This window comes from Copadichromis virginalis, linkage group LG15 (assembly GCF_057382275.1).
Source record: "Copadichromis virginalis isolate Kocher_CV1m ecotype Utaka linkage group LG15, C_Virginalis_male_GT1.1, whole genome shotgun sequence".
Lineage (NCBI taxonomy): Eukaryota > Metazoa > Chordata > Actinopteri > Cichliformes > Cichlidae > Copadichromis > Copadichromis virginalis.
This window is the reverse complement of record NC_140632.1, coordinates 36,432,559-36,459,355: the sequence shown is the minus strand read 5'-3', so window position 1 is coordinate 36,459,355 and position 26,797 is coordinate 36,432,559. Positions and strand designations below refer to the sequence as shown.

The window sequence follows — 26,797 nt, the reverse complement described above, 5'->3', positions numbered from 1 at the left end:
GATTAATGAGACCTTTTTTATACCTAAGTATGAAGTATACATCCAGTGATCCTATCATTTGAATAAATACAAAAGAAAAAGGTAATTAAATTTGTTCATCGTGGTTCTGTACCAGTCGGTATATGTCCGTTTCAAATTCACCTTTCAAGCCTGAAAGGTGATTGGATAGTCGAATGGCATCTGAAATCTCCACACCTTTCCAGCATTAGAATACAAGGATGCATCTCACTTCTGATTTTGTTGAAACTGACATTTTGGCTCACACAAGGATTAACCAGTCCAGGGGGGTTTTTTTTGTTTGCATATGAACTTAACACTACACAAACCTATATGGACACTCAAAGGCAACTTTGTTAGGTACATCCATTTGAATGTTAATTAATGGAAATCACAGCCAATTACATCACGGCAATCTGCCAAAGTTCAAACTGAGCATCAATTCAATTGGGTTCAATTCAGTTTTATCTATATAGCGACAAATCACGACAACAACAAGGCACTACCCTAAAACAATGATCAAGGTATGCAGAAGAGCATCTCAGAACCGTGAAGCAGATGGGCTGCTGTAGCAGAAGACCACGAGATGTGCAGCTAAGAACAGAAAACTGAGGCTACAGTTCGCTGGTGCTAACTATAAACTGGCCAATGGAGGACTGGAAGAAAGTTGCCTGGTCTGATGAGTCTCCATTGCTACCATCATCTCCAGGAACATCACCACAGTTCCTAATCAGGCTCATCTATTTATGTCCACAGTGTACCCACTTCCTGGAAGATTTGTGTACTATGTCACAACCACATTTTGTATTTTTTTTCTATACTGTTTTTAGTATATCCCTGCCTTAACCACCATGGTTTACATCATAGTTGGATGTTTTTTTGTGAGATCAATTTCCATTCCTAAAGCAGACAATAGATACATTCCTCCACATCCTCATCCTACATTCTGTGATCAGATTGTTGTGATACTCGTTATCCTTTTACCCTTTGGAGTATCAGGTTTCAAAGACTCCCCCATTAAATGTTAAGAGGCATATATCTGCAGTTTACCTCCATTATTTTTTCACTCGCCTCTAAGGTGGAGGCTTCATATTGAGAAGGGAATTCCCCAAACGGGACTTGGAGGAAAACAAGGTAGCTGAGAGCTCCAAGGAGCAGGGGAACCTGTTTTCTGGCAAGCACAGATAGATGTAATACTCTAATGGGGAAGGAGAGCATCCTGTAGAAGAAAAGAAACACACACACACATGCACGTCCACATAAAATGTTGTCAGTGGAGTGTTGATAGGAGCTGAGGTGAGTGTATGCAAGTGTAGCATGTATGTTTGTGTACTCCACGACTTTATGGTGCTGTGAGGCTAATGGGGGTAAAACAAAATGTTATTCATCAAAGATTATGTTTCAGGGCAAAGCAACATAACTCTGATAATAGGCTACCTAAGTGCTAGCGTTAACCGCTCGGCCATTGCTCCTTGCCCTGTGGCTCTTATTTGCTTTGATTGCCTTTGCTGCCCTGTGTTTTAAACACAGGCACAGCAGAGTTCTCCCAGTGATCATGCAACACTTCTCTTGTGATAGTTAGTAAGTCATTAGTCCTCATATGTTTCTCTAAGAGTCAAAGGTCACCGGGTTCTCGTCTGTCAACGCCCCCATCTCTGATTGGAGCCAAGTTGTAAGGCAGATTAATAGTGGAAAAAGTAGCTGTGGACAGCGTCGACTTGATAACGGTCCAGTAGGGCGCAATAAAGAGGAGTTAGCGGGAATGCACGTTCAGCTCCTCACTCTTTGACGCACCGCTGCTGTAGTAAAAGGTCCTCCAGCTTTGATCGCCTTGTATAAATGCCTTTGAGAGCACCTATTGGAAGAGCCGAGCCACCTAATTCCCGCCTATGCAGGAAGTAACGAGTTTGTCTTCCACTTGCATTTAATTGGACAAGTTTTACTGACAGCAGTTCCCTCAATAACTATTTATGACCCACCAGTTTTATGTGTTGTTTTTGGACCCGGCAGAAAACACATGTTGTGAAGTTTTGAAAGGCTGTGTGTATGGGCAGCACGTGACTCAGAGGTTTATTGATCGAGGCCCTTAAAGTGTAATGTGAGAGAACACGGTGTTGTTTTACCCTGTAATAACTGCTGGCGACTTAGCAGTGCCTTCACAAAACAGGTGCTAGCTTAATGTAAACCTATCAAGTGAACTCCCTACTTATAGTATTTAAGATTTTCTTTACTTTCTTTTTTGAAACATGACTTTTCCCCAACTTTTGAACCTTAATAACAAACATAGCAACACTTTTGTCTAATTTGGGCAGAATTAAATGACTGGCCACGCTCTCAGCTAGCAGGTAATCACAACTGACTTTAACTCCATCTAAACTGAAGTTCGGCCAGTGACAGGGATGTTAGACGCCCAAATAATCGCAGTAGGCACCATATACTGCACAGTAACATAGTTACTAACATGAGTAACTGTGACCGACATGAATCTGATCTACAGCGACCTGTTACCGAAGAACACAACACTAAAATAGTCTAAGTATACAGAATTAAGAAAAATGTACAAAAAAGAAAACCCTTGGTGTAACTACGTATATGTGTTGTTTTTATTTCTCGGGTCAAATTTTTCCCAACACATTGTCCACTCTGTGAGGCATCTCTGTGATCAGAGTGAAATAATGGAGCAAGCGTTTGCACGACTGAATGTGCAGTTTCTGTGTGTGTGTGTCCCTGGAGCAGGTTGATTGTAAGGGTCGGTGAAAGAGCGTAAAAGACATACACTCACAGCACAGAGCAGATCCAGTCTAATTAAAAAGCACAGCGGAGATTTCAGGGGTTCTGTGAAAGAGAGAATTAATCTGTGTGTGTGTGTGTGTGTGTGTGTGTGTGTGTGTGTGTGTGTGTGTGTGTGTGTGTGTGTGTGTGTGTGTGTGTGTGTGTATGTGTGTGTGCGTGTGTGTGTGTGTGTGCTCTTGCATTAGGTCGCTGGCTTCAGCATGATCGGCCGTCAAATGAAACAATGTATTCTGCGGGACCTCGGGGTTTCCTTTTGAGTATTCGGACGCGGCACTGCAACGAACTGTGGCTGTTTTATGTGAAAAAAAGTTGATAATTAGTCCCACAGTGACTGAAGGATGAGATGGAGAGAGGGAGAGAGAGAGAGGGGAGGGGGAATGAAGGGGGGCACTGAAGGAAGAGGAGCGAGTGCTTAGCACATTTAATACTCCAACCTGCCACTGTCTGGGAATCACTGATCAATTGTTTATTTGCTGCTTGTTTTAATTCATCACATTCGTGCCGTTGAATGACTAAATTACTCTGAGTTTCTGACTTAGTGGCTTCATGTACAATCACCTAAGCAGCAAAGATCCCTGGTTCAAGCCCCAGGAAAAGATTCCCTTTGGTGTTGTGTCAGGAAGGGTCTGCCAAATCAAATATGCAGTGCTACCTGCTGTGGAGGCCTCATGTGACTAAGGGAGCAGCTGAAAGTAGCTCTAGTAGCTCTTCACTTTTCTAATGTGTTTAACAGCAGAATTCAAACAAACAACTCTTCAACCTTTTTCTTCTTTTTTTTCACTGTTTTTTCCAATAGAGAATGAATATTATGCTATTGTCATTTGTACTTTTTTTTTAGAAGCCCCGATTCATTATTTTTTCAAAAGAGGCTCTGCTAATTAGCAATTAAAATGCTGTCTTATTGCTTCACTTTTGTCTAATTAGCTTGACAGAGACATTGGATCCTAATTCTCCATTGTCCCCCCAACATCGACACACGCACACAACGTAGTCGCACACAAAACAGAGACAAATCTTTCAGAGAAAGCATGGTAATACTTGGCATGCCTCTGCTGTGAGATGCTCTGACATACCAGCATGTGGTGTTGTTACAGTGTTTGCACTGCAGAAAACACTTATTCTTATATTATATGGCCCAAAAAGATCTTGATTATACTAAACAGAATTTTCTATTTAAATTTGATTGTGTTAAATTTGATGTATGCGTGGTATTTAGTGTTTGGAGAGGATGGCTAGCAGTAAAGCTACACTCATTCTGTAACAGAAGTTATTAGACACATAGTGTGTTCAGGAAAAAGTTAGTTTTCAGTGATTTTTTTAATACTATAATGACATATGACTTAAAATTCAAATATGTCTATTCTATAAAAAAAATTCCTGTAGGGTCAGTTTTGTTTCCTTTATGCTGACAAACTTTAATTTAATAAAATATAAATGTATTTGTCTATTGATTTCTCAAAAAAAAGACTCTTATTTGAAGAGATGTAGCTATGCCCATCTGTTGTCCATGGATATGTACAGCAATGCCACAGATGTTGAGTCCTTTAAAAAATGCTCAGTGTAATTCTTTTTTTGTAGTGCATGCTCAAAACATAACTTAACAATCAACTTGATATAAACAACAAAAATCCAAAACAGTAGTACTTTCAGTGATTTCTGCATTTTTTTCCCAAACTTTCTGAGTGACTCTGAAACTTTTAAACGTTTAAATTGTTTCATTTGTAGATATTCTTTTTTTTAAAGAAGAAGACTTTTCTCCTTGTTGACCTGCGTAGGACGTCTATGTGGAAACGCTTAAAGCACACTCGACAGTCTACTGGGCTGGCTTATGTAAGGCTACATAAAGGCCTCTCTGAGGTGTTGGTGGTGTGAAAGACGGTGCTGGAGTCTGAGTGGGGTCAGACAGCTGAGTGGCAGCAGGAAAAAGCACATGTCATGTTTGTTTGGAGGCTCCTTTGTCACAGGCCACACCCCTCCCCCTTTTCCTGCCCTCCTCTTGGCCTTATTTAGCCCCCCGCCGTGTCATTCAGAGGTCAGGGTGAGCATCAACACAGTACATGCTGGCACACACACAAGCAACACAAGAACAGGCAGACACACACATACACATACAGATTGCAATAGCATGGTAGAGTGCATCATAGATGGAAGTGCCTTGAAGGACCTGCTTCTCATTCTCTAGACCTCATTAGCTGCTGATTTATCTCCCCCTCCTTCCTCCTAATGCTCTAGGTGGGTGGATGGGGCACATGTGTGCGTGAGTAAGTTTGTATGTGTGTGGGAAGAGGGTACTGTGTGAGAAAGAAAGAAATATTATGTGTATTTCCATGGATTAGTGCGGGTGTGTGTGCGTGTGTGTGTGTTTGAGAGATTAAGTCGGAAGGGTGGTATATTTTAGTGTGTGCGTGTGTGCTGGTCCAACTATACACAGACTCTGTCATTCTACATTAGCCCACTGTGAGCACACTCGACCTGGGGTCAAACAGATTAATAAAAGATCACACACGCACACACAGAGATGCTACCTGATTAAATATTCTGCAGCCCCTGTGCTTCATAATCATGACAAGTACACACAGCGCTCTGGTTCACCATTATCCATTTAGCAAATTTTTTTGTCTTGTCTTGCAATAATCTGCTTAAACCCCCAGTGAGCTTATTATTGTCAAGGAAAAGTGCTTATAGCTGCGCAGAAAGGTAGGGTTTTAGAGAGATGCAAAATGTATTTTGCACGAGGAATTAATGGTGAAAAAAGGGGTTTTCCTTTGAGATGGATTCCTGCACATGATGTCTACTCTTTTATTTAAAGTTAGCATTATTATTCATCAGATTGATGCTTTTGCAAACTTTTATCTGCACATTTAAAAAAATAAAATAAGTGGGACAAATTGTTTTGATCTTAAACAAAAGTGTGGTGAAAGCGTTAGGTTAAGGAGCAGCTCTGGTGCTAATACGACTACAACTCTCCCCTGCATAATTCATGGGCTCTTGGGGAATTTGTGTCTCAGGAGAAGAACCTTCTTTTTTTGTTGCCTTTACCTGACTCCCTCTGCACTGTAGTCCCAGAAGATGATAAAGAGGAAAAAACAAGAGGAGGGAGGGATACGTCAACATGGAGTGCCAGATTTTGAGCAACGTGAAAATATACAATAACCAAAGAACTAATCTGTGTGTCTGTAATATGAACCCTGTGGATTTTTTTTAAAAGTGAAACAGCGTCTTTGAGTGTGGGTAACCTTGGTTTCGAGTTCCCTCACCTGTTCTCACGCTGACCCACATTTCCTGTGGAGCCTGACTTTAACTAACCTTTCTCTTCCTCCTTCCCGTAGATGTGAAGAACCTGGAGAATTTTCACCTGGTCGAGAGCGTCCAGGAGCAGGTCAATGCAGCGCTGCTGGACTACGTCATGTGTAACTACCCGCAGCAAACGGACAAGTTTGGCCAGCTGCTCCTTCGGCTACCCGAGATACGAGCCATCAGCCTGCAAGCCGAAGAATACCTTTACTACAAACACCTGAACGGCGACGTGCCCTGCAACAACCTGCTTATTGAAATGCTGCACGCCAAAAGAGCTTAGGAAGCGACTTTCCTACCCGCAGTGCAGCTGTGCAGTTTTGCAGCAGTCCAGAAACTCCAAATAATGCTTTCACCAAAACCAAACCTCCAGCTCACACTTGACTATGTGGTGACCTAGAGGATGGGGAGCAGTTTTATCGAGCTCTTTTTTGTGTGTGTGTGTGGTTCAAGTTACAACTTGAAGTGGACGAACACGTGCACAGAGACTCATAACGTGCACAGACAAACAGCATTTGGATCCCTTTATTGTAGAAAGAAAAAAAAACACAATAAAAACTCTAAAAAGGAGTCACTTTTCCTCAACCACAGACAGAAAAAGACTATGCTGAAAGGAAGAAAGATAAAAAAGACAACCACTTGAAGCAGAATCTGCATTTGACTGTACAAGATGATTTCTGATCATCTGCACAAGCAAGACTATCAGACTGTCAGACTGCAACTTTAAGAATTCAAGAGCCCACAAATGTTTTAGTGCTGGTAATGCCATTGAGAGGCTTTCTGTGCTGACAAAAAGGGGAAGCTGAATAACACTGCCCATCTTTAAAAGAGCTTTGTGACTACAGCGGTGGCTTGTTTTGGTCAATGATTCTCTTGTGCGCTCTATCAATAAAACTGGCTTTTAGTTGTTGTTTGGTACTGTAAGGGCAAAATGACAAGCTGTCAACCAGGCAAGAGACTCTCAGCTACCATCACGTCTGTTTTTTGTTGTTTTGTTTTTTTTAACTCACAAAAAAAACGAGTGGCAGCTCGACCGAACTGAAAGGGGAGAACTGAAAGTTGAAAAATAAAATTCTAATTTGTTAGCGAACAAAATGCTAAATGGGTGAATAAGAAGAAGACGTCTTTTTTTCTCTTGTAATTGAAGTCATTTGCTCCTCATGGTCGCCATGCAGTTCTCCTTTCTTATTCCATCTCTCCATGTTATGTTAGACTATGTACCTCAGAAAGACCAGTGTTAAATAAATTCAATTAACTAATGTCAGCTTAAATTGTATTTATAGCCCTGTTTCCCGCAAAAAAACAAACAAACAAGCAAACAAAAAAAACCCTGTCCTTTTTAATATTTCACTAAAACTGGAACAAAACAAAATGTGGTTCTGGAGACGGAGAAGGAACGATCCTGCCTTTGTCCGAAAAGACCAAAGCCTGCTGCAGAACAGATGAAGGAAATGACAAATACCTTAATAATCAGTATTATAAGAGAAAAAAACATTGTGATGTCACAGTTATGTGAGTCTTGCCTTATTTCATTACCATGCTAGCTAACCGTGCAGATGTGAATGAAAATATGTACAAATATATAAATATATATATATATAAATATATATATATAAAAAGTATTAATGTTGTAAAAATAAAAAAAAAAAGAATAATTCAGCAGTTGTTTACATTCATGTGGTCAAATGGGAGAGAACTGTGATGAAGCATAAATTGCAAAGCAATGATTTCCTAAAAAAAAAAAAAAAAAAGAAAGAAAAAAAGAAATTAATGAGAAAAAAAGATCCTTCTGGTTTGCTTTCTTTGGTGTGTGTATAGTGTTTTATTTTTTTATTTGTTTTGAGCAGTACTTAAATTATGTCGTGAGACACTAAAATCAAGGAGGAATCACACTTAAAATATTAATTTCTGTGTCTGCTGGCATTCAAACATTTGTTTTATTTGGGGGGGTTTTTTAAGCATTGATGTCTGTGTAAGACTTCCTTTTCGCTTCCGACCTTTTTATTTGTAAAAGCCTTTTGCTTTTTTCTGTTTGTTTTTTATTTACAGTGCTTTGACATTTTTGATGTATAGTATGTCACTGGTTACGCTTAATAATGAAGATAATTTATTGCGTCGCTATATTTCCATCTATGTGTTACATGACGTAAGGTGTCCACGCCGAAATAAATTTGTTTACTGTAGCATGTTCTTGTTTCGTTTCCATAAGTAGTTCGACAATGCAGGTCTGGAGCAAAAATAACAGGCTTTCCAATAAAAAAGAGAAAAAGAAAAGAAGAAAAAAAGAAAAATAAGACAAAAGAAAGAAAGAAAAATCACAAGTTTTCAGTCTTTTAAATGTTCATGCAAGTCTGTACATTGAAACAAGTATTGTGTTTAAGTGAGTAGGTGTGAAAGACGTCTGTGCCACGTTAGTTTTACTTATTCACATCCTGCATCATTGTTCTGTCCAGTTTGCTCTTATACCAAAGACTGCATCTTTCTCCTGTGAGCTGTGACTTCTATTATTGTGTCCCAAGTTAAGAAAAGCAGCTTTAAAAAAACAACAAAAAAAAAAACACAGCAGCCTAAATTATTCTCTTGCCAAGTTTCCCCATATGTATAGTAGTTGTATATCACAATTTCCCTCCCACATCAACCTGTGGTGTGTGTGTTTTTTATCTTTAAAGCATTTTGTTAATAAGTCATCGAATGAGCTAAAGTCTTTCAGCGGCATGTTTAATGTACAGAAAAGTCATTAAGTTATTTCTGAATCCGATCATTACTTTTGTGTTCTGGTCACACAATCTTACCTCTCATTCACGTTCTCAAAGTCAGTGTTTAGGTTCTGCAGGTGCCTTGGACTTCACGTACAGTTAGGTCCATAATTTGTTGGACAAAGGTGCAATTTTTGTAATTTCTGTACACAACAGTATAGATTTTAAATCAAACAATTGAGGACTGATTAAAGTGCAGACTTTCATCTTTAATTCAAGGAGTTTAACAAAAGTTTTGCATTAACTGATTATGACTTATGGCCATTTTTATACAAAGAACCCCATTTTCAGAGGCTCAAAATTATTTGAACAAGCTAACAGTTCAAATGCAAGGATTGTTTTTAATATGTGGATGAAAATCTTTTGCAGTGAACGAATGCTTGAAGTCTTGAACCAATGGACTTCCTTCCACCTACGAGATGCTCTGAAGGCCTTTTACTCCATCGACCTTCAGTTTTGTGGCATTATTCTGAATCGAAACAAAGACTAAAGCCCAAATTCATCCTGCTACTTCTGCCACATCCTGCTCAGCAGTCACATCATCAATAAACGCTATGGACCCAGTTTCACTGCCACCCATACATAACCATGCCATAACAACAGATAGCATGAGCTGTTTCTTGCCTTCTCCATACTTATCTCTTCCCATCATTCTGGTACAAGCAAAACTTGGTTTCATCTCTTTAAATATTTTTTACAGTGTGCAGGTCTTTAAGATGTTTTCTGAAAGAGTCTCATCCGGCCTTCTCATTCCTGACTGTAACCAGTGGTTTGCACCTTGTTGTAAACCCTCCGTGTTTCCATTCGTTCTGGGGTCTCTTGATAATACAAGTATTCATGACTTTTTTAGATGAAAAGTTATTTTTATTATTTAATGTGAAAAAAAATGCTGTCACTGAGTGGGTCAGTGCATTCACTCTTTTTAAGAATGAACCAGACTGTTGATTTGAACACTGCTAAAGTTGTTGCTATCTCTCACTGCACTGAAACAAATTCTAATGAAAAGCTATAAAACACAAATTCAACACACTTAAACTTTAGATATTATGTCTGGTTCATTTGCCATAAAATAACAAAGGAACAGGCGTCACCTCTCTGTGTAGCTGTGTGTCAGTCATTAAAGCTTGAGCCTCTGTAAATAGGAGACTATTAAAAATAGTTGTAATTCTTAAACAGTAAATGCAAATCTTTTGTTAAAGACCTTGAATTAAAGCTGAAAGCATGCACTTCAGTCACATCTTTATCCTGCGATTTAAAATCCACAATAAACCTACGGACCTAATTGTAACATACAGTGAAATCCACAACTCATGTAGGCAACACAAGCCACTAATGTGGCAATGCATAAGTCCTGCTTTTTACTGCATGTTTGTTGTATCATCACTGCAGTCCTGCTCCAACACCTAAGACAATTATGTTTGAAGATATTCAAATAAATGGTCTGAGGAAGTGTTTCTGGTAGCTTGCCAGTGAGAAGTTATCATAAATGGTGTAAATCCCACCTGTTTGCTTCACAACACATTTTTGTAGAACACGTAGTGATTGTGAAACAGACTTGTACACAAGATTCAAACAACAACTACTTTTGTGTGTTATATGCTCATGTGCACTGTCAACAGATGGAGACAAAAAAATCTAAATGCTATTTCCTTTCTGCTTTGGCTTTTTTCACCCTTTTGCTGACATTTTGAACACTTCCATCACTTCCAGGTCCTGGAGTTTCTCTCAATGGGGCTAACTGAGTTTTTTCTCATATCTCAATAAATAATTCTTATGCTTATAACACCAGGTTCTCACTCCCTCTGCACACTAATGCTGCCCACTTCCACTTCATTTGTTATTTCAGGGAAATTATGTGTATGATTGCAACGTGAGTACCTGTAGCAATGAGAAATAATTACATTGTTTTCCTGGAGAAAAAAGACAAACATATTTAAAATCATTATGTACACATCATTAATTGTTCAGTTTAGATCATAACCGTACATATATACATGAGGCGATATGTTATTATCCAAGGCATCGTAAAGGAAGTACAAATCAAGGACAATTTGGGGGGGGGCAGATAAATGTCAAATAAGAAGTACAGAAACACCAAAAACATCATGACAGATCAGTCTATGTGGACAAGATCGTAGCTTTTCTGAGGTGTAGGGCTGCGAGGGAAACAGGAAGCTGAAAACTCGAGGTCCATGGGAACATGAAGACTGCAGCCAGGTGGCAAGGCATTCACTTCTGAAGCAGGCAGCTCCTAAATGAAGGAGAGGGATGGGTAAGTGGGAAATTTCAAGTAACTTTAGGGAAGCACTACTTATCTATACTGTAACAATGCAACACAAATGGTAACTCTCGTTTCATGCTGGGAGGAGGATGAAGTACAGTATCTAGTGCTTTGTCACTGAAGTCAGTAAAAAATGGTGGAAGAGCCCCACTATTAAATTACTGTTGTTACAACATTTGCAACAATTTTTAACAATATTACGAACGGATGCAATCGCCAATCATTTCTAACTATTGTGTGCAGTAAAACGTTTTAAAATGAAACCCTTTAGTGAGTGACTGAAAGAACGTTAATTAAGGTCTACAGTTGAGGTCTCAAAGTCAAATACAGAGTTTTATATCAGAAGCGATTAAACTGTAAAAAGCTGTCCTGCTCAACAGCCTTCAGCAGCACAATATTCACATTAAAGCATGATTTTACTGTTACAATGTGAATCTAGACAAGAGGTTGATAAATGATCTAAAGAGCTGTACTTTGGCAGCAAGTGTAATTTTGTGCAAATACTCATCCTTTTTATATTTGCCTTTAACTCTCCACACGACATGATCTGCCACGAGTTTGATCCACCTTACAGTTCTCTCTGCCTTCTAGCCAACCTTTCTCTCTCCCCATCCCTCTCTTAGGTTCATTAATCTCTTCTCATGTTTTCTTAAAGACACATACATAATTTCTAAACTGAAGAAGAAGAAGTTGTTGAACAGTCACTAGTCCTTTTCTACATTTTTAGAAAATAAAAAATTCAGCAACAAAGCCAAGAGGTTTCTTAAGAGCCTTTTGTAAATACCAAACTTTTAACAGGCTATTAGTTTTCATTTCTTCCTACGATGCAACTGATACGAGGGATCATTTAATTGCTGAGGCAGTAAAGATAATACGGTCTGTGTTCACACGCAGCATTAAGGATGCTGGTCACAGATGAGCAAGCGGCCAGCTCGATTCCCCTCACACAGCATTGCAATCCTCACTTGGAGCTTGGCTTTCAGTGCTTGGCCTCCTGTCTGTAAACGTGTTAAACCTGCTTTCACTCGCCCTGAATTTGTATAAATAATGTATATACATTTATCCACAGACTCTAACAAGTGCAGCCTCAGGTGAAAATACTCAGAAATGCATGCTATGTGCATCCCCAAAGGTGGACATCAGCTCCAAACCAACCAACTCAAAAGATAACCACACAGAGAGCAAGGAAAAAAAATACAAATGAATAACTTGCCAAAAGCAACACACACATACAGTTTTTTTTTTTTTGTTTTTGTTAAATCTCTCTCACACACAGTGCTGTCAGTTTCTAAACAAGTTTTCCTTTCCGTCACACAAACAGCCCCAAGTTGTGTCTGCTAGTGTTATGTGAAGCTTTTAAACTCTGGAACCACATCACTCGAATTTACCGAGATGCGCTTGTATGTTTCCCTGTATTGTCAAGCACAGTCAAAGAGAAAGAGATTGAGGGCACGAGGAGAGAAAAAAAAAGAAAGAAATAAAGAAAGAGAGAAAGAAAGCTATTGGATGGGTTCCAAGATTGCAAGAAAATGAGCAACTGAATGCTGGAATAAGCAAATTTGATATTCAGTCCAGTTTCAGGCAGGCCCGGAGGCTCGACAGGCCGGAGACAAGCACAACTACTAAATAAAATTAATCAGTGAGTTTACGAGAGAGCTGAACTTTTACTGTTTGTTCGGTCTTAATTATTTGTCTTTATTAAAAACAAATAATGACAGCTGTGAGTTTGAATGAAATATCTACAGCCACATGTACCGACTCAGTCATTGTATATCATTAGACCAAAAGTAGGCAGCAGTTTACCCTCTTATCAGAAACTTTGCATTTTACTACTGGAGCAACTGGGGGGAAAAAGCCCCCTTCCAGACCCTCGGCTTCTTCCCCCAATTTACTCCCTGTAAAGTAGTTCTGGCAGTAACAATACATCAAAGGGAAATAAAAATCAACTTACTTTGACCATTGAAAAAGACTTTTTGGCACATTTGTACCATCTTAAATTCTGAGTACAACGTTGTGTGACGTTAACCTTTTTAACCTTTCCCTTTTATCCAACCAGGGTCGCCTGATTATCGGTGCAAAAGCAGAGCACAAAGACATTTTAAGTTTAAAATGAACCAAAGAGCAAAAGAAAAACCCTCCCCAAAAAAGGTCATGAAAGCCGATATCAGCTTTTTATATATTCACCTCATATAAGAAGAAAGGGAGTTCTTACATGTTAAAGACTGTTCAAAAAGTTAAGGGGAAAGGTTTTATTGATCACTTATATTTATTCATATGCTTCAACACTAAAACATAAAAAACAAAGAGGATAAAAAAGGAAACAACTCTTTAGAGAGGCAATTAGCCTACGTTGCAATCACTTACGCCAAACAGCGACTGGAGGAGCCATTGTTTGGCGGCCTGATGGACAAACTTTAAAAATGTAAAGACCAAATTAATAGGCAAGTACTGTTAAAGGGAACACTCACAATTATTATGCAAAAGCCTCACTGTGGCATGCAAAACAAATACACTAAGGTTTGGAGATGGAATGGTTCGAAGGCCGCTGCCGTTTCATTTCAAAGCATGCATTATACATCATTGTGCATAAAGAGGAAGCCTACAGCATTATGATGTTTTTTCCACGATGATTATCCTTTATTAGTCATTAAAAAGAGATCAGGAGAGAGAGAGGAAAAAAATACAACTTTTAAGCACCTGAACCTCGCTGCCAGCATTCCATTAATTGCCTGCACAATGGGGAGAGCCTTTGGAGATTTTTCAATTTCAAAAAATGAGGAGCATGCATTCAGTCGTGCTCATGTTATACCGGCACTTAAATCCTACAGAGCTCACATAAAAAAGGACTCAAGGTTGCATCCGATTGAAAGCCTCCAACTACAGCCACTTTAGAAATCCATTTAGCAAGCGGGGGGTTAGAACATCTAATTCAAACAGAGTCGCCCTGTTAAAACAGTTGCACCAATGTCTTTTAAAAACACACACACACTTTCAGGCACACACTTTTCTCCTGTGTTTGCTTGGCTCCATTGTAAGCAAGATGAACCTGGCACACAGAGAGATGGCAAGACACAAAGAATTAATCATGCCAGACCTCAGCCAAGTGGCGAAGGTGAATGCTGGTGAAAAACTACATGTGGAATCTTGACCTTTGCGTGAACATTATCAAAAAGAGTCCTCTATGGGAGCTACAAAAGAGGTATGTGGCATCTGTAATGACATGACAACCTGAATATCACAACACTGTTCCTCTTCTGCAGAGTTCTGGGTAAAGCGACTGTTTTCCTATGAAAAATCCAGACAAATATGTATGTTTTTGCTATGACCTCCTAGCATTTCTTAGTGAGACAGACTAAAGATGATTAAAATAATAATAATAACAACAAATAAAAACTGAAATAAAAAAATAAAAAAAACTGAAAAAGGAGCGAGAAGAAAATTGTACTTGCTGTACATAGATGTTTTTTTAACCTGTCTGATAATTTTGCACAGTGGATTCTTGGGCCATTTCGGGTGATTGTAATTTACATTTTTACTTTGAACACCCCTCGGATAGTTGTGGTCCCTACAATATGCCTGGAAACATGCTGACATGTCACAGCTGAGTCAGTGTGACGTGTGCAGTAGCCTTTGCTCTGACTGTAAAACTATAAATCTGTGTGTGGCTTACACGTTGCAGTTTGGCTATCCATGTTCAAGCAACAATCCCCATCTGTCCCTCAGTCTACAGTCTGTCTCTGCACTCCCAGTTCTGGTGCAGCTGTTTTCTGACTGGTGGTTACGCAGTTTTATTATATTTCAACATTTCTTCTACCCGCTGCTGTTTTCTGATGGTCTTCTGGTAATTGTGACTGCGTCATGATTGTGGTTGCCACCTAACATATCATACTGTATGCTGCATCTAACAACAGAGCTTTCGAAATGCTAGTCAATTTTCCAAACAAAGATAATAAATTTCTGTGGCATAATACGCCAATTTCTAAGGTAGTAAACAAAAGTAAGGCTGCTTACAATTACCAATGACTGGACTGTGCCAGAGAAAAAAATCAAGGTTAAAAAATTGTCTGCATGAGTGCTGAAAAAAAGCATGCGTCTGGTAAATTAAAAAATGTTCATCATAGCCTGAGATCCCGCTCTAATGGCCAGGAACGTTCCTCTACGTGGAAGTAGGCTCAGTTTATAACAGAGGATTATAAATCTAGCACAAAGGTAAGGAAATATGTTTTTGGTTTTTGTTCTAACAATGGTTCTTGGCAATAGATTTTATACTGCTTATTTTCCTGTGGGTTAGCAGCAGAGTTGAGTATGTGGGTTGTGCCCATAAAAAGTTGCCAAATTTTCTCTGCCAATGCCAAATAGCTTATTCTGCTACTGACTCTTGTTTTGTTTATTGGGTTGAATGACTGAAGTCTGAAGAAATAAGACATATTGGCAATGTAACAATTTATTCATTCAGCAAACAGGAGCTTGTGAAAATAGCATGTGGAAGAACCATACACAGCCACAACAGCCCAGCACCTCGTCCTCACATGCTGATCACCAGCTCTCTGTGCTTTGAGAGGCTTCAGTGGTGACAAGCCTTGTTTTATCAGTGAGGGAGATGCCAAATGATTGATTGAGTGGCCACTCTATTCATAGGTTTGTTCTGGGGCCCTCGTTTATTAGCACAACAATGACAAAGGACAGAGGGGAGAAAAAATATATATATACATATATACACACACACACAAAAGGCTAATCAGGAGGTGACATCGAAACAAAAGGGTAATGAGACACAGGTGAGGATAATCAAGACAATGAGACAAGCCAATGGAAGTAGAACTAGCACAATACCCATGAGACAATTAATTGCAAAAATAAAACAGGAAGTGATAAACAATAGCTATATAGAGAAACATAGACACATGAATAAACTCAACACAGGAGGCAAAGGAAACATGGAGGGGACAAATAAGCTCTAAGCACACACATTGTTAAGTCCCTCTGCAGGCCCTAATCTCTTTGCAGTGGCAGTGCAAGACTTTTCAGCTGTTGCTAATTGACCACACCTAGTCAGGTGTGGATAAAGGCAAACCTGAGGCAGGCTTTCATGGAGGCACACTAGTCTTTGTCTTAGTGGTACCAGCTATTTTAGCTAATTTGTTATAGAATTTAAAATAAAACCCTCTTCTCGTGTTAGTTTCCATATTTATGTTTCAGCTTTTGAGCCGGGTTGTAACACACAAAGTAACTGAAACAAGCAAGAGCTAAAGGAACAGAATAAAAAACAGAACGGCAGAATATAAAACCGACACTAAACAAGACAAAGTATCAAGAAACCATAAGAAACCAGGTAGTGCCTAATAAAAATGCTGGAACAGACCATCTACTCTTTAAAAACAGCAAAATGTATAAGAATGAAAGGTTCAAAATTCTTTGCTCATTTATTAATCTTCAAGTTGGGCAGGGTGGTGGTCACACATCCAAAGATGTGAGGGACATTTTAGTCCCTCAAGCCCAGCAATAGCCTTGAGCTGGGGACCATTGTCATATTTGCACAGACACTTTTTACAATGTAAACATGCACTATGCTTGAGATATAGTTTATTATAATCCCAGAGGATTTATTTCTGTGGACAGCAAAACAATGGACAAAAAAGCATTCTTCTTCCATCAAAACAACTTGAGAGTTCGGAGGCTTGGTGTAACACAAATGAAGAATGTGCACCATAACTCAAAAAGTACTGTTTATTTTAGCATACAGCACCAAAAATACAAGACTCTGCTTAAATTTATCATGTGTTTGTCTCTATCTCTACTAACATGTGTTTTCACAGACAGATTTAGCCCTTCTCTAGACATACAACTACAGGTCTGTTGGTGAAATCAATATCAAAACCCTTTAGAAGCCTGAATCAAGCAGAAAGAAACTTCTATTTAAGCTTTCACTCCCTTCGTGCCTCTTTTCTTTCCTTCAGTGTCTCAGAGCACAACTGACAATTGCTGGCAGGCCTTCAGATGCAAACAGCTGCTCTCACATTGTCACTGTGATGGGAAACTGATTATTTAGTCTGCTGTCCCTCTCTTGAGACAGCAGCAGTTTCTCTAAGCTACTAAGACTCTTAAGAGGTTCAGTCCTTTGCCAGAGGCAGCAGTAACACTATAATGAAGCTCCTATGAAGCAACACCACAGCCTTAAACATTACTAAGTAAAATTAGGAGTATAATCCCCATGGAAGATCTTTAGGGAACATCCCCTCAGCATCTGTTCGGCACTTGCTCAGTTTTATAAAGACCAGAAGTCAAGTTAATAGAGGAAAGGCTGCCTATCATCACCTAGAGTTCTAAGGCTGTCAAAAGTTGAGCTCAATCTATTACAATAAATCACTAATTTATCATTTCAGAAGTATTACATCGTTAATGACATAAGTATGTAGTTTTATAGATTCTGTGCTTTGTGGTTGATAGTGAGGATAGTGAAAAGTTTTGAGTGTAAAGTTTTTGCGTGGGCTGAAGCACTGTTGGATGTCATTACTATGCTAGGCACTGGACATCAAGGCAGCTGCTACCCTCATCACCAGACCACAGCCTACCCCAAACACCAGACCATGACCTAGCCCTACATAGCTGTGAATGCTGTGTTTCGTCTCCTTAGATTTCCAATCAAGTTACTGTATCAATTTGACAAAATTCCCAAAATAGCCTTCTAACTGTACTACACCACAAATAACACAGCATTCTATAGTGGTGAGTTGGTGTGTCCTTTTTTTGACAGTGTGCACAACACAGCTTTTCAAGGAAGAATACATGAGCAAAGCTAACAGACTGCCCAGCTATTTATTAAGTGTTTAACCACGGATAACAAGAAATAAAGGTGAGCAAACAGCTTATACCCTAGAAGTTGAACATTTACATGAAAGCATAATGAAATACATTTAAGACAACTTCTTGTATATTTGGGTGGGGTTTTTTTTTCATTGCATCTTAAATTTCGACTCTAATCATGGGTGTCTGTGGTTAATTTTAGTCACCACATGGCAGTCTGCACAACTGTCGAGTAATATGCACCTCCTTATGTCACAAAGTCACTTTAAATCTTTAAAATCATTTTAAGCTATATAAGCCTTCCAACTCAGGATAATAGTGTCAGGACTGTGCATTTGTCATTCATGAACACCACATTACTACAAGCTATAAAATAAATGGACGAGACAAACCAAATTGGCTGGGTTAGACAATCACAGCAAAGGTGCCCTTGGGCAAAGCATTTAAAACCATTTATGTATTGAAGTCAAAATGATAGGGTGTGTATATGTATGAACTTTAACAAAACATGGTGGTATGCCACAAATCCTGAGAAAGACACTTTTTTTCTGTAACAAATGATGGGTGAAAGAAATGAAGACAAAATAATTAAAATGTCTTCTTGAGATGTTGGACCATTGCATGCTGTCAAAACAGTTCCAGTGCATCTTGACATTTATTCTAAAAATCTCTGGAAGTATAGGCTTGATTTATGGAACACCATTTGTCCAAAAGATATTATCCCACTGTGTATTATGTTGGCGATTGTGGAAAGCACTGTTTATTCTTGTGTCTTCTGTCCTTTCACTCCCAACCAGTTATGACAGATGGCTGACTCTCCCTAAGCCTGATTCTGCCAGAAGTGTCTTCCTGTTTAAAAAGAGTTTTTCCTTCCCACTGTCGCTAAATGCTAGCTCATTGGGGATTGACTGATTATTGGGGTTTTCTCTCTATTACCATAGGGTTATACAATAGAAGGTGCCTTGAAGCAACTTGCTGTATTTTGGCACTACAGAAAGAGGAAAAAAGGTGATTTACATGACTTTGGACATGACTTGTTTGTTGGTGTCAGACAGGCTGGTATGCGTTTTTTGGAAACTACTGGGATTTTCCCACACAATCATTTCTACAGAGAGTGGTCTGAAAAAGAGAAAACATCCAGTGAGCAACAGTTCTCTGGTCAGCAGTAATTCAAATAACCACTCATTACAACCAGCTTATGCAGAAGAGCATCATTATGCCAAACCTCGAACCAGATGGGGTACAGCAGCAGAAGACTACACACAAGAGTCACTCCTATTAGCTAACAACAGGAAACTGGTTCACCAAAATCAGACAACAGAAGTTTTTTTTTAATTACGTGGTCTGATAAGTCAATGTCTGCTGTTATATTTGGATGCTAGGATCAGCATTTGGTATAAACAAAATGAAAGCATGGATTCCTCTTGCCTTATATCAATGGCTGACACTGGTGGTGATGGTTTGGGGGATATTTGCTTAGGTTTTTAACTGAGCATCATTTAAATGCCACAGCCTGAGTATTGTTGCTGACCATGTCCACCTCCATCCCTTTATAACCATAGCATGCATATTTTCTCATGGCTGCTTCAAGCAGGGTAACGCGCCATGCCACAAAGCGCAAACTGGTTTCTTGAGTATGCCAATGAGCTCACTATATCTCTAGATCTCAATACAGCAGAGCAACTCTGAGATGTGGTGGGATCTGTAGCAATGTGTGACAGAAGTTTATTTTGGTTGAAGCTGTATAGGTGTTCAACTGAGGTGTAACTGCAAAGACCATGGAGTACGCTTTACATCATTTCCGATCATACAAATGCCCTCAATCACCTTACAGGTTTGTTTTTTTCCTCTAATTTGAATCTTTCTACATTTTCAGTATTACAAAAGATTATTTCTAACAAATGTATCTATATGTGTGTGTAAGTGGGCTTTCTGTCTTGTTTTATGGGAGTTCATCCTGGCTGACATTTTACAAGTGGGAGTGTCTCAGAGCCTTACAGTGCATATCGAGCTGAGAGCCTAATATGAGGTGAGTATGTAAGTTGAGGTAAGGCTGTGTGAAGCCCGAGGCTGTGAACACCAAACAGGGCAGTGGTAAGATCAATACTGGCTCTGCCACAGATGTACGAGAAAGGGGTGGTGGACAGCAGAGAGATGCTTCCTGATAGACCTGCATTGGTCAGTAATGCACATATGCTTTTATTCGGATATATGATTGTCATGTCTGACATCTACTTCTTGTAATGTTCAATAATCTTGAGGGGTAAAGTTAAATACAATGTTATCAAAGTGATTAGGTTTAAAGGAGACATGACTAATAACTTATTCTGTGTGCCACCACCCAATATGCCACTTTGTTACAAACAATATCACCTATTTCCCTTTGATTCTGAAAATACTGTTTAAAACTAAAACTTGAAAACCTAATTATAGATGTCGAAGATAACTGCAGCCAGCTGCAAAGTGCTTTTTAATGTCAACCGGTTATATTTCAATTTTTTTTTCCAACTTTTGGGTGCAGGACAGACACGCCCAGAGTAGGCAAATAAGAAACAGACATTCCCAACTGATAAAAATGTCAGTTGGAATTTGTAAAAACTTATAAATAATGGATGCTTCGAGTAGGCAGGGGAGCATCTTCAATGAGCCCAGAGTGCAGAGCATGCTTTCTCATCTCCACACCGAGGAGCTATCTTAATGACGGCGCCCGGAGACCTACCGGTCTCCATCAATCCCCCCACCCACCTACCCAATTTCCCTCAACCCACCCATGGCACCCCCCCATAAAGCCCATCTATGCTCCCGACCACAAGATACCGTGCAGAGGGGAACATGAGCTCTTAAATTAAACATTGACAGCAGCGGCCGCTGCCTGTTTTAGGCAAATCAGCAGAAAATGAAACAAACAGGGCACCTCAGGAAGATTCATGTGTGTGCAATTGAGACAATTTGGGGGTGTGGAGGAAGTCTCTTAAGTCTTGTGGAGAGAATAAAACGTAAATAATGTCACAACAGTGTGTTTGCTTAGTGAATATCTGCTTATTTGTGTTTTGTGGATTAAAGTAGACAGCTTAGGAGTAAGGAGAGAAAAGACAGAACTGGAAAATGTAAGTGGACTGTACTTATGAAGCCCTTTTTATACCTTAAAGGACAAAGCAATTTACAATTTACACATCAAGATGCAGACATGTATGTCATGCACATGCACTGAAGTCGAGTTCAGTGTCTTGCTCAAGGAGGAGCCAACCCTAGACAGGTATTTTGCTCAAGATAATGGCAATGAGCTTCATAACATCCTGCATCATCAGGTCTGGGGTTGAACCATGATGGTGGATGAGGTAGGAACCACTATACCCCTCTCGTGACCTGCATTCAGACATAAACAGGAAATTGCTTTCAGGAAGGAAGTCATATTTTTTACAGCTGTGCCCTGAGATGAGCACAACACTATATGAGAGCTGCATTTCTAATGTCTGTAGAAGACTTGCACTAGATATCGGAAATGAGCCACAGAGTATCAAACACACAAAAGCGACTACCAAGACAGAGTGAGACTAGTGTTTTTGTTCTGGATGAAAACTCCGGTCATTGTCTTTTCCTGCAACCATTTTCCTGTCCTTTCCTGCATTAGCCGCAGAAGAACTTTGGTCTCTTTGTTTTTGTTTTTGGATTTAGATCAAGGCACTGGATCCAGACAGGGCTTATGATCTGTCAGCATACATGGATTTATATGCCACTTACATCCTATGATTCCCATCGCATCTGCAACTTAAAGCAATAAGACTGGTAGGCTGGACATACACTGTAGGGCACCAGCTCCTACCACTGAAGCAAATTTACAATTCTAAATGAGCTCTCTAGTCTCTTTTCTTTGTTATTGATATTAATTAGCTGAGTTTATCAACACTACTGCTTAGAGATGAATAACCGAATAACTTGCAATTTTATATGCACACACACATCTTTGTGCGTGTGTGTGTGCTGATAGGTGGAAGCTGAGGATGGTGGGGCAAGCAGTTCAGAGTCCTAAAGGAAGTGATTTAATGTCCAAAAAGACATGCACTTGTTTTTGCTTTGTCTCTTTCCTGTTTTGTTCTGATAGGGACTTCCTTTCCCCAATGGGGGTGGATACTGTGTCATCCGTGCATCCATCCCATCGACCACTCACGGAAATGTCCGTGCTGCCATCCAATCCCAGGAAAGGAAAAAAAAATCCAATTTATCATAGTAACAAAATAGTTGTGTGGCACTTGTAAAAAGGAAAAAGATGAGAGACCATGAGGGAGAAGACGTTTATGTTTGTAACACTGTATGCACCAGTGTGTAAGTCTATTAGCAATATTCTGAATCTACACATTTGGGCTTGGGGAGTTAGAGTGCTTAACCCCAGCGATAGTAACATGAGGATGATCTCTTCCTGTCTGCCACAGTATTTCTATGACCAACTCCCTTCCTTCCCGCCTAAACTGAGATACAGCCACATGTGCCCAAACACGTGTAAGTGTTATCACAATTATGACACCCCTCCTAAAAAACAATCTACTCCCCTAGCCGTTGCTCAAACCTGAAACATGTTAATCTTGCTTCCCTAGTGTTTAAATGGCAAAAAGGTACAAGCTTTACAATTGCAATACTTTTTTCACATTAGTTATTTTTTCCTATAATTCTGAATATTTCATATTCCTTTTAATTGTTTTATTAAAAGTTTTCAAAAACAATGCCACAGAGAGAACTTGCTTCAAAGCGGGTAAGGAGGATAGCCACATGGTCTTGATAGTGAGAGGATCCAGTCCTGTGACCTTAAATTAATAGCACTCTCTAAACAATCAGGAGAACAAGTCGCCCCAAATACAAGTGAATCACAGATCAAAATATATAAAATACATCTCAAAGGTGTTGGAGTTTGCTTTGATGACATTTCTTATTGACTTTTATGTTTTTTGGATCGAGCAGCTGCTGAAGACTTTTTGGGATGACCATGAGCTATAGGGCTATTACATTAGAGATGAATAAGTTGGATTTCATATGGATTTCGTAAGCCTTTTCTAGGGTGTTTATATGTCTATTTCTCTGTGGCATTTCTAACAGTGACTAAAGCCACTAATGTCAAACTGCTTATCTGTTTTTCTCTCTGATGAGTGATTTAATGCTCAATATCACACACACACACACACACACATACAGACACAGTCCCACCCATCATCCTCCTGGTTACTCATTCACCGTATCTACCAGCACACTTTTATGGTTTCAGTCACTGCCACACACCCATAGAGGGACATGTGCGCACACATTCACCTACAGATGGAGGAAACGGAGCTACGTGTCTGGTAAGGATATGAGGTGTAGTGATGGCACATTAACGATAGGACCCATGACAGCAGTACGCATCGGTCTTACTAAACAAAGCATGTGGCCAGATTTAATTCAATAAGGATTGTTTAAGTGAAACAATGGCTCCTGGCCCCACTGAGGGTAAGGAAAGGGTGAGAAAGGTGAGTTTGACAGTGGTGGCTGACCAGTGTTTTTTGTGTTTCAGGCTACGGATGATCCCGTGGGTTTGATGGGGTCGTGGATCAGACATATCACTGTGGCACAGCGACATCCGCTTCTTTTTTCAGGTAACTAACAAACAAGCTGACAATGACTGGGCTGAAAAAGGAAATACAGTCAGACATGCCCACCCATGGAACTGAAAACAATATTTAGAAGCAATATGAGTGATTATACAGGGATTAAATAGGGAAATGTAAAACATATGCACGCAAGTCTTTGCCTAAAAACAAAGGACTATACTATAAAAATATTTATGGGCATTAAAAAGTTCTATAATTTATATCATTCATTTGTCAGACTTTGTATAAACTACAACATTATAAGGTCTGATTAGCCCCGACTATCTGCTCAGAGTGTGGTAGTGTGAAAATAAATAAATAAATACATACTTTTTTTAATCTCGCTGTAAGCACCAAGTATTATGTGGGACAATATGATCACAGTACTTTTCCACACACCCACAGTCGATTCATGAAAACATGATACAACATTATTTTGAATGAACTGTTTGTTATTTTTGAAGTTTTTGAAACACCTATACCTACATTGTTGGTACCAGGAATAAGATTTTATGTTGGAATCGGTTTTAGCGACCACTAATGATTTGCAAATTAGATAAAATTATTACACACGCCGTTAAATATATGCCTCAAACGTGGATATAAATCGAATAAAGGGCAAAACTGCAGGATGTATATATGTTTTTCCACTACAGGTTTTACATTCCTCACAGTCCATTTGGTCTGTGCTAATGGAGTCTGTTCATGCAGAGCAGCAGGTCTTAATGAAAAACCTTTGGCCGGTGATCAGTGCTATTGATCAGCCTGAGCCCCAGCTTTAAGCAGGGCTAATTGATCAATCACTACATGTTGATTCAGATTAATGGAACATGACTGGCACCCCGTCCCCCTCCACCCCCCACACATGAAGAGCATAACTGCATGTGTGTTTTGCTGTGAGGTAAAGCTATTCAGCATGCATATGGTTATATGTATTCCAAAACACAATAAATATGATTGCTTCACTGAGGCAAGAAAGAGGAGATAATAAAATCATGACTGCTTAAGAATGTGTCCTGAGCTAAAAAAGATTCAAAGAAAATTTGAATCAAAAATGTTCCTAATAGTGTAATTTCTGATGGTTCTGCAACAAAACAAACACGTTTTTAGAGTAGATCCAAGACCTGACAGTTAAATAAGAGTGAAATGGAAGGTTTGTTTGTTACACTCATTCATAAAATAATGGTCATAATCTCTTCTGTACATAAACTATAGACATTTCTTTCTTTTCACATTGTTAGTTTCATCACATCAGCATTTTATTCATTTGGACATTTGTGAGACATTTTGTTATGATTAGCACATGAATTCCCAAGTTATAGCCAAAAACATGTTTTGGGGGCTAACAGTTACTTCTAACCAATTCATTCTTCAGTCTAAGTATGAGCTAAAATGAAACCACCTTTGTGAGAAAAGGACAGATATAAAGTCACAGTAACCTTGAACTTTGACAAACGGTTTGTCACGGTCATCAAGACATACAAGAATCTGACAAAAAAAACAATTAAATAAATGAATAAATCTCACAGGTATAAACATACTTAAAACAGTAAAACATAAATAGCCAGGTAAGCAGTATTTATTAATAATACACATATATAAAACATGTTTTGGTAACCCTGATACAGTATAACAGAAATTCTTCTTATAAGCGACAGGAATGTGTTTATGTCTGTCCGGAGAAATTGCTCCTGTTTGGTTTGATGGAGTGTCATTTCATTCATTTCTGCAGACATTTAGCATGGTTTGCATCACAAGCACATCATAACACAGCTTAAATGCTAGAGGCGTACAGATCGAGCAACCAGGAACATGGAATCCATCAATTTTCGGCGTTCTCAGCCCTGGCCAGTGACTCGCAGGTCACAGCCGAATAGTTGCACACACAGTCACAGCAACATGCTGACATGTTGTTGGCGTGGAAGGTCTTTGTGGTGAGTGAAGATACAAAGTTCGTCAAAGTAAACTACAAACCCCATCGTACACTTTAACCCCCATTAACCAGCTAAACATGGACATTTTAAAGAAGCTAGTAAAGGCATGAGCCTCAGTAAGAACAGTCAAAGGTTGAAAGCTGTTACAAGGAAAATTATGGAAGTGAGTGAAAAGAGAAAGGGGTGGATTTCCTGCCATGTGGTGAATTTATAAACAATTATGTAAGTAACTGTAATTTGTTCTATTACATAAATCTGTAAAATATGTAAGATCGACAACCTTTTTTCAGTTAATTATTACTTATTTCAAGGAGCAGAGCACTCTATTTTCACTTGTTTAAGGAAGATTATGTAAATTAAAAATTGTAAAGTTTAATATATGTTATTATTAATATTACAAAAATAATGTTTTGCATTGAAAGAAATTAAATTTTTGCTTATGTAGGCTGTTAATTACAGTTCTTAGAAAGAAAAGTGTCATAAATGCGTATTAGCAGGTCACGCAGCCAATGAAAGATAAATGCAATCACTATTAAATGCTACTGTTAAGAAATTTACATAAAGGCAATGTTTTTAAATGAAAAAGAATTAAGGATTAGATATCCACTGCAAAATCTCCATTACTACACACAACACTTTTTTTGTATTGTTAATGCTAAAGCTCAACTACGATGCCAGCAGGGCCCTGCCAGGAAGAACTAAAACAGGCCAAACAGGAAACCCTAACAACATCCCCAACACACACACACACACACACACAGTTCAAAACCCTCCCAATGAACTGACAGGCTGGCTGACCAGTGGTGGCTCCACAGAGGATTAGTATTTGTATGTGTTTCTAGGGGTGGACTGGAGATTCCAGCTGGCCTGTCATGGGACTCCCCATCGCGTGTGAATGTTACTCAGAGGGAACTGTGGCTAACAGGTCCAACACTGAAACACTCAACAGGCTGAAAAGGTCACCTGGGGTGATCCCAGCTGGGCATAACCAGGAATACTGTTTTTCTGTTCTGTGTACTGGGCCAAAAGAAACCGTATATTAAAATGAGCACAGAGTAAATTTTGTAGCGAACATAGTACAAAATAAATTAATATGACTGAAATCTAATCTCAAAGCAGATGTTTACTGTTGAAGTTTTTCTATGAAAAGATGAATTTAGAAATATTTTTACTGTGGTCGGTTTTTGCTTTAATTTCAAATCATAGTAGGTTCACAGATTTTTGTGTCACTGAATCAAAAGAGTTAAGATAAAAATGTATATTAAAAAAGAATATATTTATTTGCAATTTAAAAGAATTGATTAATGAAGGGAAAAAGCATGT

The 26,797-nt window shown here is 39.0% G+C and overlaps 2 protein-coding genes across 2 annotated transcripts in view; one reads left to right on the top strand and one right to left on the bottom strand.

The window, feature by feature from the left end:
* nr5a2 (nuclear receptor subfamily 5, group A, member 2) overlaps positions 1 to 8,267 on the top strand; it is a 69,727-nt gene extending 61,460 nt beyond the window's left edge. The window contains exon 7 of the mRNA XM_085433188.1: positions 6,120 to 8,267. Coding sequence (XP_085289314.1) covers positions 6,120 to 6,367 — 248 coding nt within the window. The 3' untranslated portion in view covers positions 6,368 to 8,267. The remainder of the gene's footprint in view (positions 1 to 6,119) is intronic.
* A 2,405-nt stretch (positions 8,268 to 10,672) lies between these two features.
* Positions 10,673 to 26,797, bottom strand: part of LOC146692911 (adhesion G protein-coupled receptor D2) — a 95,259-nt gene continuing 79,134 nt past the window's right edge. Inside the window, exon 23 of the mRNA XM_085433516.1 lies at positions 10,673 to 11,091. Within this exon, the coding sequence (XP_085289642.1) occupies positions 10,954 to 11,091 (138 nt within the window). The 3' untranslated portion in view covers positions 10,673 to 10,953. The remainder of the gene's footprint in view (positions 11,092 to 26,797) is intronic.